Source organism: Emydura macquarii, unplaced genomic scaffold (genome assembly GCF_026122565.2).
Source record: "Emydura macquarii macquarii isolate MOO-44397 ecotype Brisbane River unplaced genomic scaffold, CSIRO-AGI_Emac_v2 contig_2897, whole genome shotgun sequence".
Taxonomy (NCBI): Eukaryota; Metazoa; Chordata; order Testudines; family Chelidae; genus Emydura; species Emydura macquarii.
The window spans coordinates 50,520,632-50,537,519 of NW_027133034.1; the positions used below are offsets into that span (position 1 = coordinate 50,520,632).

The 16,888-nt window shown below is 38.5% G+C and overlaps 1 protein-coding gene across 4 annotated transcripts in view; it reads right to left on the reverse strand.

The window, feature by feature from the left end:
- The window catches only part of AP3B1 (adaptor related protein complex 3 subunit beta 1), a 290,480-nt gene that overhangs the window by 183,679 nt on the left and 89,913 nt on the right, over positions 1-16,888 (reverse strand). For all 4 annotated transcript variants that reach the window (XM_067569102.1, XM_067569101.1, XM_067569103.1 and 1 more), the window contains exon 7: positions 10,925-11,107. In XM_067569102.1, coding sequence (XP_067425203.1) covers positions 10,925-11,107 — 183 coding nt within the window. The remainder of the gene's footprint in view (positions 1-10,924; positions 11,108-16,888) is intronic.

The window sequence follows — 16,888 nt, forward strand, 5'->3', positions numbered from 1 at the left end:
TGTTTACTTTATATACAAACTGTAATAAGCATTCAGACTTGGGTGCCTTAGGACAATATTTTACCTGAAAATCTCATTATCTGGCACTTTGCTTATTTTAAGCAATTTTCAGACAAGCTGCTTTATTCCAAAACAATTTCATTTCAATCTAAAATGAAAAATGGGAACTCCAAACAATTCACTTATTTTTTTTAAATCAAATCATTGTACTTGACAAACAAGGTTTTTATCTATAATGTTTTTATTTTTCTAATCTTAAAATAAGTAGTACAGAGCTTAATACGTTAAGTAGTAGTAAACCTAGAGACATCAAATTTCAATGAAGTTAGCAATTTGTCAAAATATATTGATTTGTCATGTAACAGATCACAGACTACATGAAAATGTGAAATAAAATTTTCAAAACAGTAGCAACTAAATCTTTGTATCAATAAGGCACAACTTTTCACTAAGCACATATGAACCATCAGCACCCAACATGTTGAGCACGCCAAAGATGTTGTCACTTGTACATACACTGTCACCGCACTTAGGCATTATCAACTGGGTTTTGGGTGCAGACATTATCCTCTCTCTGCTATGTGGCCTTCTCCAAACTACACAAGTTACCCCTTGTCTAAAGATGAAACATACATTACCTACATATGTAACAAAGAATGGAAACTTTCTTATCAATTATTCCTTTCTGCAAGCAGTGTCTCCCACAATTCTGGACATCTGGGCTGCCTCACTGCAGTTCCATGAAGGCAGATCAGCATTTTGGTGCCTCTTGCTTTTGTCACACTCCCTCTGCTTCAACCTGCCACCAAATGAGTTTTTCCTAAGCTATAAAACCTGCATAACTTGTTTTTAAACACACATTCAAACAAATAAATATGTACATTAGTCAATAAAGACAGTCCTATAGTAACAATTCCATTTAATAGCTGACCACAGTCTCATGAGACATCTAGGGTGGGTCGAACTGTGGGAGAGACTGCTTGCAGAAAGGAAATTATTGATATTAAGTTTTCCATTCTGCAGCCCAGCATCACACACGATTCTGGACATCTGGGAAGTAGCGAGCAATGATCAGGCATAGGAAGGGTTGTGAATCAAGAGTTCAGTAGAAAAGAAACACGCACACACCCCCTTTTATGTCTGTATTATTACTGTTCACCACCTGCAGCACCTTTCTGCCAAACACAGCCTCTAAAGAAGATGCACCTTGTAATGCTTAATGAAGGTGTTAGTTGTAGACCAAGTATCTGCTTTTTAAATTTCCCAGGTAGACACTTGCTCATTCTGCCCATGAGGTGGCTAAGGATATTGTGGAGTGGACTTTGATCTCTGCTACATCTTCTGATGATTTATAGGCTTCCACAATACATAGTCAAATCCACCTACTGGAGAAGGACTTGGAAGCTCTAAATCTCTGGCATTTTTCCACAGAAAGACATGAATAAAGAATCCGATCTTCTCATGCACTCTGTATGCCTGAGATAAATTTTTAAGGCTCTTCTGATTTTTAAGGTGTTATGAGATTCCAGGATGCAACCCAGACAGGAGAGGGGCTGTGTCACCCCTGCCCTGCAAACTTGGGTGCCTCCCAATGCTTTGCTGCTGTAGCTCCAACCTGGGCCACTGGTCACAAACAGCCTTCCAGCATGCACGTAACATCTTGAATGTCTGTGTACAGCTGTGGCTTCCCAGCCACACATCAGTCACACTCTGGCTTCCCCTAAGCCTTGGTTTCCACCTCAAGGAGGGCCTAATACACCCCCAATCCCAGATTTTTCTCCCAAAATGTGTGCTCTGCACAGTCCAGGTCTCTCCTGGACAATCCAGATATATTAGGTCCATTGCCCCTCTGAGAGGATCAACATACAACAGTTTTCTACCCTAAATGGAGTTACTGACACAGCTCACAACACTGAATTTGTTTTGATTAAAGAATGAAATGAGTTTATTTAACTACAAAGAGAGATTTTCAGTGAGTACAGGCACAAGGCATTAAAGTCAGAAATGATTACAAGAGAAAAAGATAAAACGCTTTCTAGTACTAAAACTTAAACTAGACTTTGTTCAAGGTGACGTCCTTTACCACATGATCCCAGTAACACTGCTCACCAAATTATCAGGACAGGATCTGTTCCCAAAGTCCAAAGGCTGTTCCTTTTTTCTTCTTAGGGGAAAAAGATAGAGGACAGATAACTTAGGGTGATTCTGGGCCCCCACTTTTATAGTTCAATTACCCTTTGAAATGCATTTTCCTGAGAGTTACCCCTAGATAAAGTTAGTCTCTGTCCTCACAGTGGGAACTAAGAGCCAGGTGGTGAAAGGGATTCCATGCTGTTCTTTGCTAAAATGCAGATTGATCTGTTCCTACCCACCTTCTTTGCCAAAGAATGGCCACTTGACAGGTGTGATGCTGAGTTAGTGAAGGTTAAGCAGCCAGCAGGCTGGGTGACACAAAATCAACTTTTAAGGGCATATTAAGAAAATATTGAAATGGTAAACAGGACCATTCCTTGTAGATAGTTAGCAAAGCCATGCTAGACTAGAGTTCTTGAAATGTAAACCTGAATTGTTAGAATATTAAGAATAGATACGAGTTGTATTTGTCTGTATCTATATCTTGTTAGAAGTTTAACAATGTGAACTAATTAGCTGGTAGATGCTAAACTTTGGTTCCTGTCTGCAATGTTTCATTACTGTATTCTATTGATTCAGAGATCAACAAAGTTATTAATATTTAGATGAAACTTGCGGTGTAATAATATTGTCTTTCTCTGATGTTTGTACTAATCTGCCTATGAACTATTTAAATGGTTAATTGCCTTATGCTAACCAATGCAGCTAGTTATTGTGTATGCCTAACAAATTGGGATTATCTCTGCAAATTCTCATGGAAGAATTTGAACAAATTCTTCACATGGACTGCCTGCTGGACTATAATCTATTGAACTGATTCTAGAAGGACATTTATAAATCAACAGCATCACCATATGAAGCTGACCTAAGAACTTTACTCATATCTGTATGTATAATGACCTTAAAAAAATAAAAGAAAGTTACTGTAGTTAAATAAATCTTAGATTAGTTAAGAAATGACTGTAAATGTGTATTTGAGTAAGTTCTGAAATATTCATTGACCTGGTGGGTAATGTGTTTGATCTTTTGGGATTTATAGAACTTTATATATGGTGAATAAGATTTTAAGTAATGCTCTCTATATAGACTTGGCTGTCTGGGTGGGAGCCAAAGGCTGGATTGCTTAAAGAGAACTGTATGTTGGCATTCTTAATAACCAGTAAGACATTATGGAAGCTGGTTGGTTACTGGCTTGGTGAAATCTAATTATAGACTAAAACACCCGTTTGGGGGATCATCTGCTCTATTCTTTGCATTTTGCCCTGACTGAGCATTTTCAGTATAGCTTGTCCAGAGACCATGATCACAACAAGTGATTGCCCATCAGCTTTGATGAAACTTGGCTAGAAACATCAGCTTGTCCTTTGTATGAGAAACTGGGAGCTTTTTCATCCTTGTTCTAGAAGCCCTGGGCTACTTAGGTCTCCAAGTGAGCTTTTCAGCCCTGCAAACTGGCATTGGTTGTGATGACTAAAGGATCTGGAAGGCAAATGGGCATCCCTTTGTGGACACCTCATGGGCTAACCACCACTGTAAGGAGTTGAACACCTGTGTCAGACCCGTATTGATCTTTCATACATTCTGATGAGAAGTGGTCCCACACCCTTAATATGAAGGCTTAAAGATGTATGATGCAGACTGAGCACATGCAGTGATCCTTGTGCATGTCACTAGGAGTCTTGTTTGAGGCAAAGTGCTCTAGCAGGCAACCTGCAGTTGGAGAAAGATAATGAATTCCTGGATTTTCTGAAATCTTTCAAACGGTAGGTACATCTTTGCTTCTGAGGTGTCTATTTCTGCTCCCTGGCTGGTTATTTTGGGTACTTTTCTTGGCATTGATAGTCAAACTGTGTGCCTGGAGGAGAGTCAATGTCTGAAATATGGCCCTGCACACTTCTGACTGCAATGGAGCTCTTAACAGAATGTCATGCAGGAAACAGTAGAGGTGGGTTCCCTGAAACCTGATTCTGGCTAATATCACTACCAACATCTTTATAAAAACCCTGGGGGCCAAAGAAAGCTAAACAGAAGTGTTTTGTACTGATAATGTTTCCTGCCATACACGACTTTCAGAAGCCTGCGGTAGTATGGTCTGATGAGGATATGGAAATATGCTTTCACTAGATCTACTGAAGTCAAGGAATCCCTCCAGGACAGGGATGACACCACAGAAATCAGGGTCTCCACCCAAAACTTTGGTTTTTTCATCCACTTGTTGTGCCTTTTGCAGTTGAAAATGGCTTTATCACCTCATGTGTATTTCTGCACAATGCAAAAAGATGGAGTAGAACCCAGAAAGTCTTTCTTCAGAGGGAACACAATATCACCTCCCAGACCCAGAAAATAAGATTTCATTGTTGATCAAATTGTGTTTTACAGGGTTGTTGGAACCGGGTGACTGGATGAAGAATGGATGGAGTGGAGCATCTCTGGCCCACTTGTCCGTGGTCATTCCTCCAAGAAAAGGGAAATTTTGCCCTTTAGCTTCAGTTCTGGGTGGAGACCTATATGATCTTTGTCAATGTGGATTGGGGTGGCGGGGGAGCCTTCCCCCCCTGGACTTTTGTTCCAGTTTTCCCTTGGAGAATCCGTTATCCCTTCGCTGGCACCTCTGTAAGGATTAGGAGCTAAAGGAGCACCTCTGTCTGCAAACCAGTCTACATTCTCTTCTGAGGGCACTTAATGGGGAACGGAGAGTCTGTGAATTTTGCTGCATTGGCAGCCATCATCTTCTCCAGCTTTTCCCCAAAAAGGAGCCTGCAAGCTTAGCCGCACATAGGAACTGCTATGAGCAAATATCCACTTTCCATAGCTGTAGGTGGTGCCCGACTACTGAGCTAGAAGCCAGGCTCAGGCTGAGAACCTCATTGCATACATTGAGGCTTCTGCTACAAAGGCTGTTGGCTAAGGTGAGTTTCTTTAAAGCGGAATCAAAGTCAGGATGATTTCTGTCCTTAAAGGCTTTGAGATCTCCCATCCAGGAAAGAGATGCTCTTGCAAAGCAAGCAGTTGCCAGGGAAGCTTGGAGGGTAGCGAAGGTGGATTCAAAGTCCTTTTTGAGAGTAGCCTCCATCTTTCTATCCAACGGAACTTTTGTGTAGAACTCTCTTTCTGAGGGAATAACCATATCGCTGGCAAGGGATGCTACAGCAGAATCCACCTTTAGGATCTCAGTTTTAGAGCTTTGTTTCTTGAATATTAGAGAGGAAACAAACCTTTGCTTTACTTTTTCCTCCATTCTGTTGATTCATAGCCAGCAGCTTGCCATCCTCTTTGGAGGAGGGGAAGGAGGAAGAGGATTCGAATCTCCTGGCTTTTTTTGTGCTTCCTCGCTCTCTTTTTAGCCTTTTTGATTTTTTTTTTTAAACTTTTTTCAGCATACTCTGGGAGTGTAGAAGCTCTGCTGCAGCTTTGGTGAGGTCTCTCATGGCTTGCCTTCCTTTGGGCCTGACGTTTGCTTGCGAGATCTGACTCAGAATTCTCCCCTGTTGAGTCCCATTCCTTCTGGAGGAGGAGGGAAAACTCATTGTCAGAGCCCTTATCCTCTGTTTAGAAGGGAGGGAGGGAGTCTGATTAGAAGCTCTGCTTCTTTCCCTAGGACACTAATAAACCACTTTAAGACTTAACGGAGGGAGGGGGAGAGGACTCAGACCCTGCAAACCTCCCCTTTGTTCTGTCTGGGGATTACCCTCCTGAGTCAAGCGCTCAGGGTCCCCTCCCCACTTTTTGGAGCCTCTCCCTGCTCTGCACTGGGGATCCTGGTCCACTTTTCCCACATTGGAGTTGCAGCTGCCTTAGTGGGTAGGCTTGCCTGTCTGACTCATAGCCCCAGGACCTAACAGAGTTAAGGTTGGTTGGCAGGCTGCAGGCTAGGCACGACTTGCCACATGCCAAGCCTGGGAAGGCTGTCTCACAAATAGAGAGCAGTTTAGATTTAACCCAGTGTTTTCTCAGCTACTCTGCCCTGCCTGTATAGGGGCAGAGGAACTGCCAGTGAGACACTGCAGCAGAGGCTTAGGTTGGGTTAAACCTCCAACAGATTAACCAATTCAGGGAGAAGGAAGGACAACAAAAAGGAACTCTTCTCCACTGCACAAAATCCAGACGGAAAAAGAAAAAACAGAAAGAGTAAGGGTGGAAGCAACAGAAAGTACCACTGTCTGCTGCCACAGCAAGCAGGAGCAGAGAGAGCATGGACAGTGTCAAAATCCTGATTTTCCTCCATGAAGCTACAAAGAGGAAAGCTGTCTGAGAAATCCAGAACTGTGGGAGACACTGGACTGAAGAACAAAATGTTTTAACCAAAGTTTCTGAAGTGGTGCTAATCAGGAGAGACAAGCATAATTTTCGCAAGTCTAGGTAAGACTTACCTATCTGTTATGTTACAAGCAGGCAGGGTACTGAAGTGTTGTATACTTGACAAATATTGAACGATGAATTTCTGTACACTTCAATAACATGCCATTTCAAAAGAAAATGGATTTACCTGATCCTTCAAATCGAATGAAAACCCAGTTCTCTTAGACCCCAATATGGGAAACAATTACACACAGACTTAAACGCAACTGAAACTGGATTGAAGGAGAAGCCAATTTTATTCAGCCCAGTTAAAGTTAATTCTGGGATTATTTTTCCTTTTTTCCCTTTGGTTTTTCGTCCTTTGTTAACACTTATTTAACTAAAACATTTGACTGACACACCATCTTTGTTAAGGATTTAATATGCTACCTCTTCTACAGCAGGATGATAAACCTCTTAATGCCTTTTGATACACGTAGCAAAGTTAGTCAAGAAAAATGTAAAATAAAAGGAATATGAAGTCTCAGCCCCCCCCCCCCCCTTTTTTTTTTTTTTTTAAAAAGAGTAAACAAATAGGACATACAAGTGGGATTTCTCCCCCCTTTTCAGATCACCTTTAAAAGATCACAAAGACTAGTCAGGCTAAAAATGACAAAATCTTTAATAAAAGCAATTTAATTGCAGATGACTTGACGAGCAAGTCATCTGCAGGCTGAGCCAAACTCACTCTAGTTAACATACTGCTTAAAACAATTAAGTGTGAGAATAGTTGAATCTCCATATAAACTAAAAAATGTCCTTTGTAAAAACTACAGTAATAAAACATTTTAAAAAATAAATACAATTGTCAACTGAACATCGAAGATTATAACACTGAATATTTGTCATCTCAAGCAACGACATTTACGTGAACAGGGAATTCCATTAGTATATTTAAATATTCAGAGATACAGCTTGTAGTAGATAGCAAAAGCTATGAGATAAGGTTATGTACAAACTCCCATTGTAACACCTTGTTCATTTGGTTCAAGAATTCTACTTTTGAGATCAAACGTCCAATACTGTGTTTATGTAGTCCTCATTATCTACATTATGGGTTTGATGTTGCTCCCATTGAAATAAATGGCAAAACTCCCATGGACCTAAATGGGGCAAGATCAAGCTCCACCTGAATAGCCCAGAGGTGAATGTTTTTGCAAAGTTGAAGGAAAACCTCTTCAGTTATTTGAGTTATGGGAAAAGGAGGAGTTTAACTGAAAGGGACATTTCAAACTTTTTTTTTTTTTTTTTAAATTGGCCAAATAAAAATTTAAGACTCGGGAAGTGGTAATTCCCCATGAAGAATAGTCTCTTAGCTACGTTTGGAAGGAAATATTGAGTTTGAACTGTGAAACAAACAAACAAATATTTGTACCCTATGTAGTGCATAAAAGATAGCTTCAAAATATTTAGTTTCTTGATTCACTCATTGCACAAAGATGCTATGTTGTTGATCAGTTAAAGCTGCTGCACACAACATAATTGACAAGACCTCAAAAGCAAAGGAATGAAAAAGTTAAACCATCTAACACTATATACCCTCTACAGGTCTCAACAGAGCCTTATGACTCTACGGTCTCAGCAGTTTTTATTGCATTCTGCAACTCTTACAATGATGATGGCAAAAGTAACACCTATAAATATAAATTCTGAGCTTTCACTTAAAATAGTTATGTCTTTTCTCCATTGTAAACATTAGAACAGATGTGCTGATGCCATGTTAAGCCACCCTTTCCCATTACCCAAAAAACCCTCCAACACACAACACAACTGTCTCCAGCCAAACAACAGATAAAAGATGGCTGCTCATTCTCACTCACCCTATTTTTCTTAAGAAATAAGTTTCTTAGCCTAGTTGGGACCATTTAATGTACATTAAGTATGGACCATTTCCCCCCACACTATGATTTTTATTTAAAACGCATTATCTGGTTTGTGTAAGAGATATGGCTCTTGTGATACTGATAACATTAAAATGTTGCTCTAACTCCTACCCAAGCTTGTCAACATTGAAAGGGTAGAAAGAGTAAACACAATGTTATAGTTTAGTAAATTTAAGGAAATACTTTTATTTTAGACTTGAGTTTTTAAATGATTAGACTTTGATGGGATAGAGACAGCATTCATCAGAGCAGCACCAGAAATTATAATCCATGAGACAAGAAGCCATCTATCCCACCTTCTCATTTAAGAAGCCAACCTAACAGGATGACAGGAAAGAAAGAGACACACCTCAAGTCTAACTGCTCTTGGACTTTGCAGGTGGGTCACGAGGCAAAAGAGTCAACAGTAAAACGCTGGCTTCCCTTGGGTAGCTCCCGAGCCTTACCTCCGCTTCCTATCAGCAAAGCAGTTCTGAGTCAGACTTATCAGCCTGCTAAATATAGTTAAAAATTGCTTGTCTGAAGATATTACCTAGATCAGTGGTTCTTAACCTATTTACCACTGGGAAGGGGGGGGGAGGCGCGCAAATATGAAGCTCTCTACGTGTTATGATGGCCTCATCCACATAATATATATACTACCTGTTTGCATGCTGATTTGACAGCCAGCAGCCCAGAGGTTGAGAACCACTGACATACATACTTCTGCTACCAATCTACAGTGCATCATAAGACTTTTCAATCAATCAGTTATTTCATACCGTAAGGTATAAAAACTTAGGCAATTGCAACAAACAACATGGTTAGGGATGTCCATGTTTCGGTATGTTTACTTCATATTCAAATTAATGTAAATATTTTTCTACATAATTCTATTCTTCTAAAGCTACTACAAATGTTTAAATTAAAATGGCAGATAAAACACACTAGCACCACAGCAGTCTCATATGCAAATAATTTTTTTATTATTATTTGTATTTATCATAGCACCTATAGCCCCAGTCATGGATCAGTACCATTGTGCAAGTTGCTATACAAACACAGACCAAAAGAAAGAAAGACAGTCCCTGCCCCAAACAGCTTACAGTGTCTCTTTTTACATCTTTTGCATGTGTTGTTTTCTGACTATGTAAAGATATAGGATGAAACATCTGGGCTAGATGGAAAAAAGTGTGTTATATGCAATAGTATTTTATCTCCCAATAACTACAAAAGGATTAAATCCTAGCTATAAGTCACGTGAGAGAATTAGGTTGATGGTCTCATCTCTCTCCCTCTTTGTTCAAATCACAAAACCACAAGCTTAAAAGAATAGGCAGTTTAGTAAGTTAATATTTATGATTGAAATAGTTAAAGGTGCCTGCATGTGTATATTTAGGTGTATTAACAGAACTCTGCTAGAAACACTTAGATCTAGACAAAAACACTAGAAAATATAGCATAGTCTAGACCACTTTGCCACCAAGATTTCCTCTCTGTATTCACACAGCTCTGTATAAACACCTGCATATCTTAAAAAATAGTATGAAATTAACTCAAATTTATAAAGATACAGTGAAATGTTATTTAAAGTTCTGCAACTCAATGCTGCTAACATCCTGACTTCATACAATAAACAGCTATAGTATTACTACTGCTGAGCTACTCATTTTTAAAAATTGCACCATTCACCATGTTTTCTGATATTCTTTTTAAAAAAGTACTTAATTTTATTTAACTATTCTTCAGAAATAAAGTCCAACTGAAAATGGGATTATATTCATCACTAATTGCTGGAGCACTTTGCTTTTTTGTTTTTAAATAGCAATGAAAAATGAACACCCCCTTTTTTTTAAAAACACCAGGACAAAAGACAGAGTTAAAAGTACTATAGCAAGAAAAAAAAAACCATATACTAATGGCACTCCAAGTTTATGTTTGCATAAAAAGCTTTAGACACCACCTAAAACTATTGTGCTTCATTAGCACCAGTCTTATTTCATTTCAAAAGATAGGTACATACATAACCCATCAGCATGTAGTATATACACTATGTGCCAAAATGTTGATATTATTCAATGCACTGTCTCACATACACACACAGTTTGAAAAGGCAAAGTGGACGCTGCACAAGGTAAGGTAAGAAGCCTTAAACAATGAAGGCTATGACAGGCAATGAAAGCTAAACAACGAAGCTCTAAACTTAGATTTTGAAAAAAACAGGTTTTCCAAATCCTAATGTCAACATTTCCATGAAGTGTGCGAGTGGAGCTATTAAGAGTCCCACAGTTCAATGCTGAACGTCCACAGCTGAAGAGAATGCTGCACCACCAGAAACAGCCACCCACTCAACAACACCCCTGAGTATAGAAGGAAGGCAAGTGGTTACAGCTTGGAAGGAAGATTCCTCATGCTACCAAAAAAAGTGGACTCTGAAGATTTTAAAATACTTTTTTTTTTCTTTTTTAAAGTATTCAGTTCTACCACTAGTAGCCACTTCATGAAGGTGAAAATATGCATCTTCATGAACAGGAGCACAACCTAAGTTATTTCTGTTGTCAGGCTGCGAAGAACAAAAGAGACAAACTTACCTCCTTCCAAGGACTCTCGAATTGTGTACGTGAGTATCGAGTTAGCATGTGGATAATAACAACTTGCCCCCACTCCTCCACATCAACCAACAAATTACACAGCTTTCGATAATTTTTGTGAATCAGATCTATTCTATCCGGGCACACTTCCTCAAATGCCATCACCACACTCCCAGCCACCAGCTAGAAAACAAAATTGTAAAAACAAGAGTCAGTGATTCTCTCCATAAATGGGCCATAAGTGAGTACCCAGAACTAACATTGACAATTCTTAGTACTTTAAAGCATGTCTATTTTGCAAAAAGATAATACCCAGAAAAAAAGACACCCCACCCCCCCTAAGACTGACATAAGTGGAGTCTTATTTTAAAATGGATTTTGAATAATTGCATTAATCAGTATATTTGACAGAATATCCCTTTTCTGAAACAAAAAAGAGACTATTACATGTTTAATCTCAACCCCTAGCACTAAAAGTATAGTGCAAGCAAAACCAGTTGGTTGTTGTGTTATTTTGGGGGATTTGATTGTTACTTATGGTTTCACAAAAAAATTATCAGATGTAAGACATACCATTAACTTGTAGACAATGTTGAAGTAAGTACAAGTAGTACAAAATAGTGATATTCTAGCAGGGTTTCATGGGAGCTTCTTATTAACATTCCATGACCAAACTGGAGGAAGAAATGAGGTGATTTCCCTGACTCACAAGAGACCAACACCTTCTCTTGACTACTAAAATAACACTGCCAGATGCAACTTATATCTAGGGTTCATAAAATTATTCCTAAAGAGCAAATGTGTTGTGCCTTTTGAATATATTAGATATTTTCAGCTATTTCCTCACAGTCTACATCCATATTCTTCTACAAGTTATTTGCCCCTCCGATTTCAAAGTTGCATGAGTTGAATGTTTATGCTACCAGCACAGTCAGTATATTTTCTGGAACACTGTATAAATATGTTTGGAATGTGCACAAAATATAAAATTTCCTTGACATATGGTTTTTCTCCTTCTTGGTTATGAAAGTAGTTTTGCTTTCATGGAAAAGCTATCTGCAAGCACATGGTTCCTCCTGCCTAGGGTTTCTCAAGTGCTAAGGGAGGAAAACTTTTGTGGGGGCTCCTTCTTGAAATAATGGCAGTAAGTCTCTTTATGAAAGACATCAAGCTTTAAAGACAAGCAACATATGTATTCCATAATACAATTTCTGAAGTTTTAAACACAGGAATTCTAAGCTCCTAATCAAATTCATTTGTAATAACCTCAGTTTGGGACTTTGGATTCATCTAGACTATTATAGACTGTTATAGAAACTAAAAGATATTGGTATCATCACCTTCAATAATAAAAAACAGAATAGCAAACACAATACAGTATATACTGAAGTTGCCTCCAGGAAATCAGTTACACACATCATAAGCACTTGTCACTGTATCAGGATAACTATTCTTCTTTTCCTAATTGCTTTAATTAAGATTTGTTTTGTGCCAAGGTACATGTTAAATGTTTTGCTTAACATAAGACTTCTATATGAAGCAATTGATATGTATGCAGTTAGCATGCATGCAATCCAGCTTTCTGGCAGCAAATTAATGTCATTCTATCTGAGCACTGGGGATCTGCTTTTCAACTTCTAAAATTTCCCCCATGACTTAAAGTAAGCAATTAAATAAAAATACAGTTTACTGAAATGGTACTTTTCGAGAAATATTAAATAAGATGATATTCATATGCTAGATTTTTTCCCTCTCTACATTTGGTTTATTAGTATGCGCCCAACATTACAACTGAAAGAAAACAATTCAGAATATAGTCTTGCTATTATGCTAAATAAGTTTCAGGTCCTGTGGGAATTTTATGAATTACCAATAAGTCTAAACGTGAAGTTGCATTTATTGTACCAAACTCTGCCCATATACTGGTACCTGCTGGTCCCAGCATATACATTATGCATTCCAGAGAACAAAAAATTCATTATTTGTAAGAACTAAATAAAAATGCATTATACTTACAATAATTTTTTATTGTATCTCCTATAGAAAGGTAATTGTGTTTTCAGTATTTTTTAATTTTGTTATATTAAGCTTTATTCTTTCACAAATGTAAATAGACCAAATAGGTAACAATTCATTTAATTAAACACATTTCTATTTATTTGGTGGTTAGGACTAGTTAATGTGTTATACTGGTATTAAACTACTAGGATGTATCTCAGCATATCCAGATAAAGGAAAAATATTATACTTAGTTTGAAAATTGAGATGGTAATAAAATCTTGTAGATTTAGATGTTTAATATTGTGACAGAGTCTTCTCCACCTCAGTGGGTTCAACACTTCCCCTAGCAGCAGGCCACTGTACTTCTCTGCTCCTCAAAAATTCCTCCTCTAGTAATGAGTGAGGGTAATTTTGTCCCCCCAATTTGACCAATCCTCTCTGGCTTCTGATCCCGTCTATGGGGCTGCTGCCCTCATCTCTTTGCTGGGGCTCTGGCTGTTCCGGCAAACAGTTAATGGAGTAGAGGGGGGATCCAGTCCCATCTTCTACTCCATGCCCCAACCCAAGGACCCTACAAGTAGCAGCCTCATGCTGCTGGCTTCAGGAAAGCTACTAGCTTCCCTGGGTTTCTTCCCCAAGCCCCTTAGCTCATTGTCCACACCCTGCTTGGGCAGGGTTTCTTCCAGCCTCCTTGCCTAGGGAGCCTCTTAGGGCATGCCTATACTGCTGCAATAGCAGACCGATACAATGGCATGCAGCTGATGGGAGAATGCTCTCTTGTTGACTGAATTAGTCCACCTCCCCGGAAGGCAGCGTTGATGGGAGGCACTCTCCCGTCCATGTAGCGTCATGAAAACACTGCGCTGCTTAGACATAAGTACATTGACATGAGATTTGCTAGTTACATTACGTAACTAGCATATCTCACGTCAACCCAGCATGGCAGTGTAAACCAGGCCTTAGTCTCTGATAGCCCCTCAGTGAGTGGCAGCGCTGAACCAAACATCCAATTCAATCTTCCCTCTTTCTGGTAGGGTCTGGAAAGGTCCTCAGCCCTGTTTGGGCAGGGTTTCTCCCCAATCTCAATACCAGCAGGGTTCTATCATGGTTCTTGTCAGCATCTGCACTGCCCAGTTTTCCAGCAGCTCACCTCGCTCCCACAGCTCCTACCACCAACATCTATCTGGCTGAAGGGGAGGCTTTTAACAGGTTCTAGGCAGGTCCTTGACTGGCCCCAGATGTCCTAATTAACCTGGAGTAATCCCTACTGAGCTACCAAGGAAAAAGGAACCTGCTTATCCTGGGGCTAATATACCTGCCTTCTCCTGTACCCATCTGGCCTGATTGCCACAATACATAGAGGTTTCTTTAAAATGTTGGCCAGTATTTTTAAGAATGGTACCTGAAGTAAAGCTCCTAAATTCATATTCAGGTACCCAAAAAAGCAGTTGGATTTGCATTACCCATCAACTTCTTTTACTTCACTGATAGCTGATGAGTTCCAAAAACTCAGGAGCTGCTGGCCACTTTACCTGCATATCTACAGACTCCGTGGCCTTTATACAACATTCCTCACCCCAAGATGAATGATAGAATTTGTATTGAGAACATGCAAGTGGTGCAGAGTCCATCTGTGCATTCATTCTGCAGTACAATCATGGCAGCTTTAATGCACTCTGGGTATTTTGCAGCATCTAATATAAAGGGCAGTGGCATTTTTACTTTTTTAAATAAATAATACTTTTGAAACATGCGCTTTTGTTCTATTAGATGCAAAGAAATATTTAATTAGAACATTTAGCGCTCTTGTATTTTAAATGCATGGAACACATCTATGGTTATCTGGGTATGTGTTGGTCAAGCACTCAACTGAGCTACTACACTCATTATTCATGTTTCTGATACCGCCATAAGAGAGCAAGGTTTTTTTTTTTATTTGCTTTTTTTAAAGCATTATAAGAACTTCATTGTGTACCATGACATGCAAATGATGTGCTGATGCTGGCAGATATTTTGTCTCATTTACAACTCAGGATCCAATTATTTGAGTTGGTTGTATAGCACTTATTGTAATCAGCACACTACTTCTTAAGAAAATATTAAATTAACTTGTTTTTTTTTATTCTCTTCATTTTCCAAAAGCAAGTTTTTAGTATAAAGGGACAAGAATGGAGAAATTAAAACACTTATTCAAAGTTTAGAGCAGCAAGAGGAAAAAATACCTGAGAGTTTTCGAACCTTTCCCTAATAAAAAGAACCATTCTATAGTTAGTTCTAACCATTTTCCCTAAGTATGACCCTACCGTATAGCTAAACATCAGAGGCACAGCTGATAATCTTAGTTTATTAAAGAATCAATATTCCATAAAAACATCTAGGGCAAAAAACCCAAAAAGATCCACACAGAATTTAAAACAAAAAAAATTGGATTCCAAAAATCAGTCAGTTAATTTCCATCTCACTGTGTCAATAGTAGCTTTTATGTATAAGAGGAAAAAATAAATCACTCCAACAAAACTAGCAATGAGCTCATCAAATTCAAATGCAGCTTTCCATTTATGTATTTTTTATATTAAAGCAATAAACATGGTTCATTTGTCTTTCACTGGTTGCCACGTTTTTCTGTGCTGTTGCTATGAACTTCAGCCATTAGCTGCGCTCCAAGGTAAACTACATGAACCATCAACAAAAGTGACACCCAATCTATGGAGTTCATATTTTCTCCAGATTATCTATGCTAGTTGACAAGCTGGTAATGAAAAAAATCACACTAAGCAAATGGTTCCTCTAATAACAATAAATTTTCTATAAAATTATGAAGGGTACAAAACGTTTCCTTGCATCTATTTTGTCATGAATTCTAATTAACGCTGCAAAAACCTGAGTGCTGGGTCATCACAAGAAATGCATCCAGGTTTGATTGATAATATGTTGCAAGTTGGCCTATGCCTGCCAAGATTCCTTTCCTTTAAAATTAATGGCCATCCCACCTGCCCTAATCATACAGCCCAAATTATATTCCCCTTCTTATTTCAATTTTCTGGAGGGATGGAAACTGGGAAAGATCAGTCATTTATCTTCTAATAGCTGTATAATAGATCTATCACAATAAAACATCTGCACAAACTCAGTAATTTTTTTCAGAACAGTGAAGCTTTTACCAACATTAAATCAATAACTTATGAAAACACTGGGTTACCCACCATTTTGGCTCTCAACACTAATTTAACAGAGATTTACTAAAAACAGAGTTCATCTTTCCATCTTCCTTACCCCCAAAAGTACTGCTCTAGTTTAAAAACTCAGTAATCTCATCACAAAATCACCACCAATTATTAGGATCAATTTTAGAAGTTAATGCTTTGACTTCAAGAGCTAGTGTTTTATATAGTAGTCATTCAGTCTTGAAAAGCAACTCTCATTGCTCACTTGTGTAAGAAACAATTCAGATTCTTAAGAGTTATTTTTTCAAAAAGTTAGTTTTAGGAGTAAAATCTTCATGCCACAGGAGAGCAATAATGTTTGTAAACATTCAGAACAGGCTAGCACTATCTGAAGAGTCATTAGGGCAAAAAGATTAATTATTACAGTCTGTAGGAACAAGTCACTGGGAAAGATTTTAAGCTCAAAAAAGATGATTTACAAAAAAGAGGGCCTGATTCTAATCACTGCTAGATTTATCATGGGGGTAAATGACTAACAGAGTTGCTCTCATTTACACCACCACTTCCAAAACAAGAATCTCATCAGTAGTGCCTCTCCTGACTTCTCATATACAGGGAGTGCCTGAAAGTCATGAGCATAAACGCAGAAAATTGATAAATTCCATAAACGTGTAATCAGCTATTTAACCATGCATCTTAGACCATTTTATGGCGGATTGGACATATGTCTCAAATTATGAATTCCATTTTGTATTGTGAACACTACTTTTGATAGTAATCTCCATTGTGACCTTCAGTT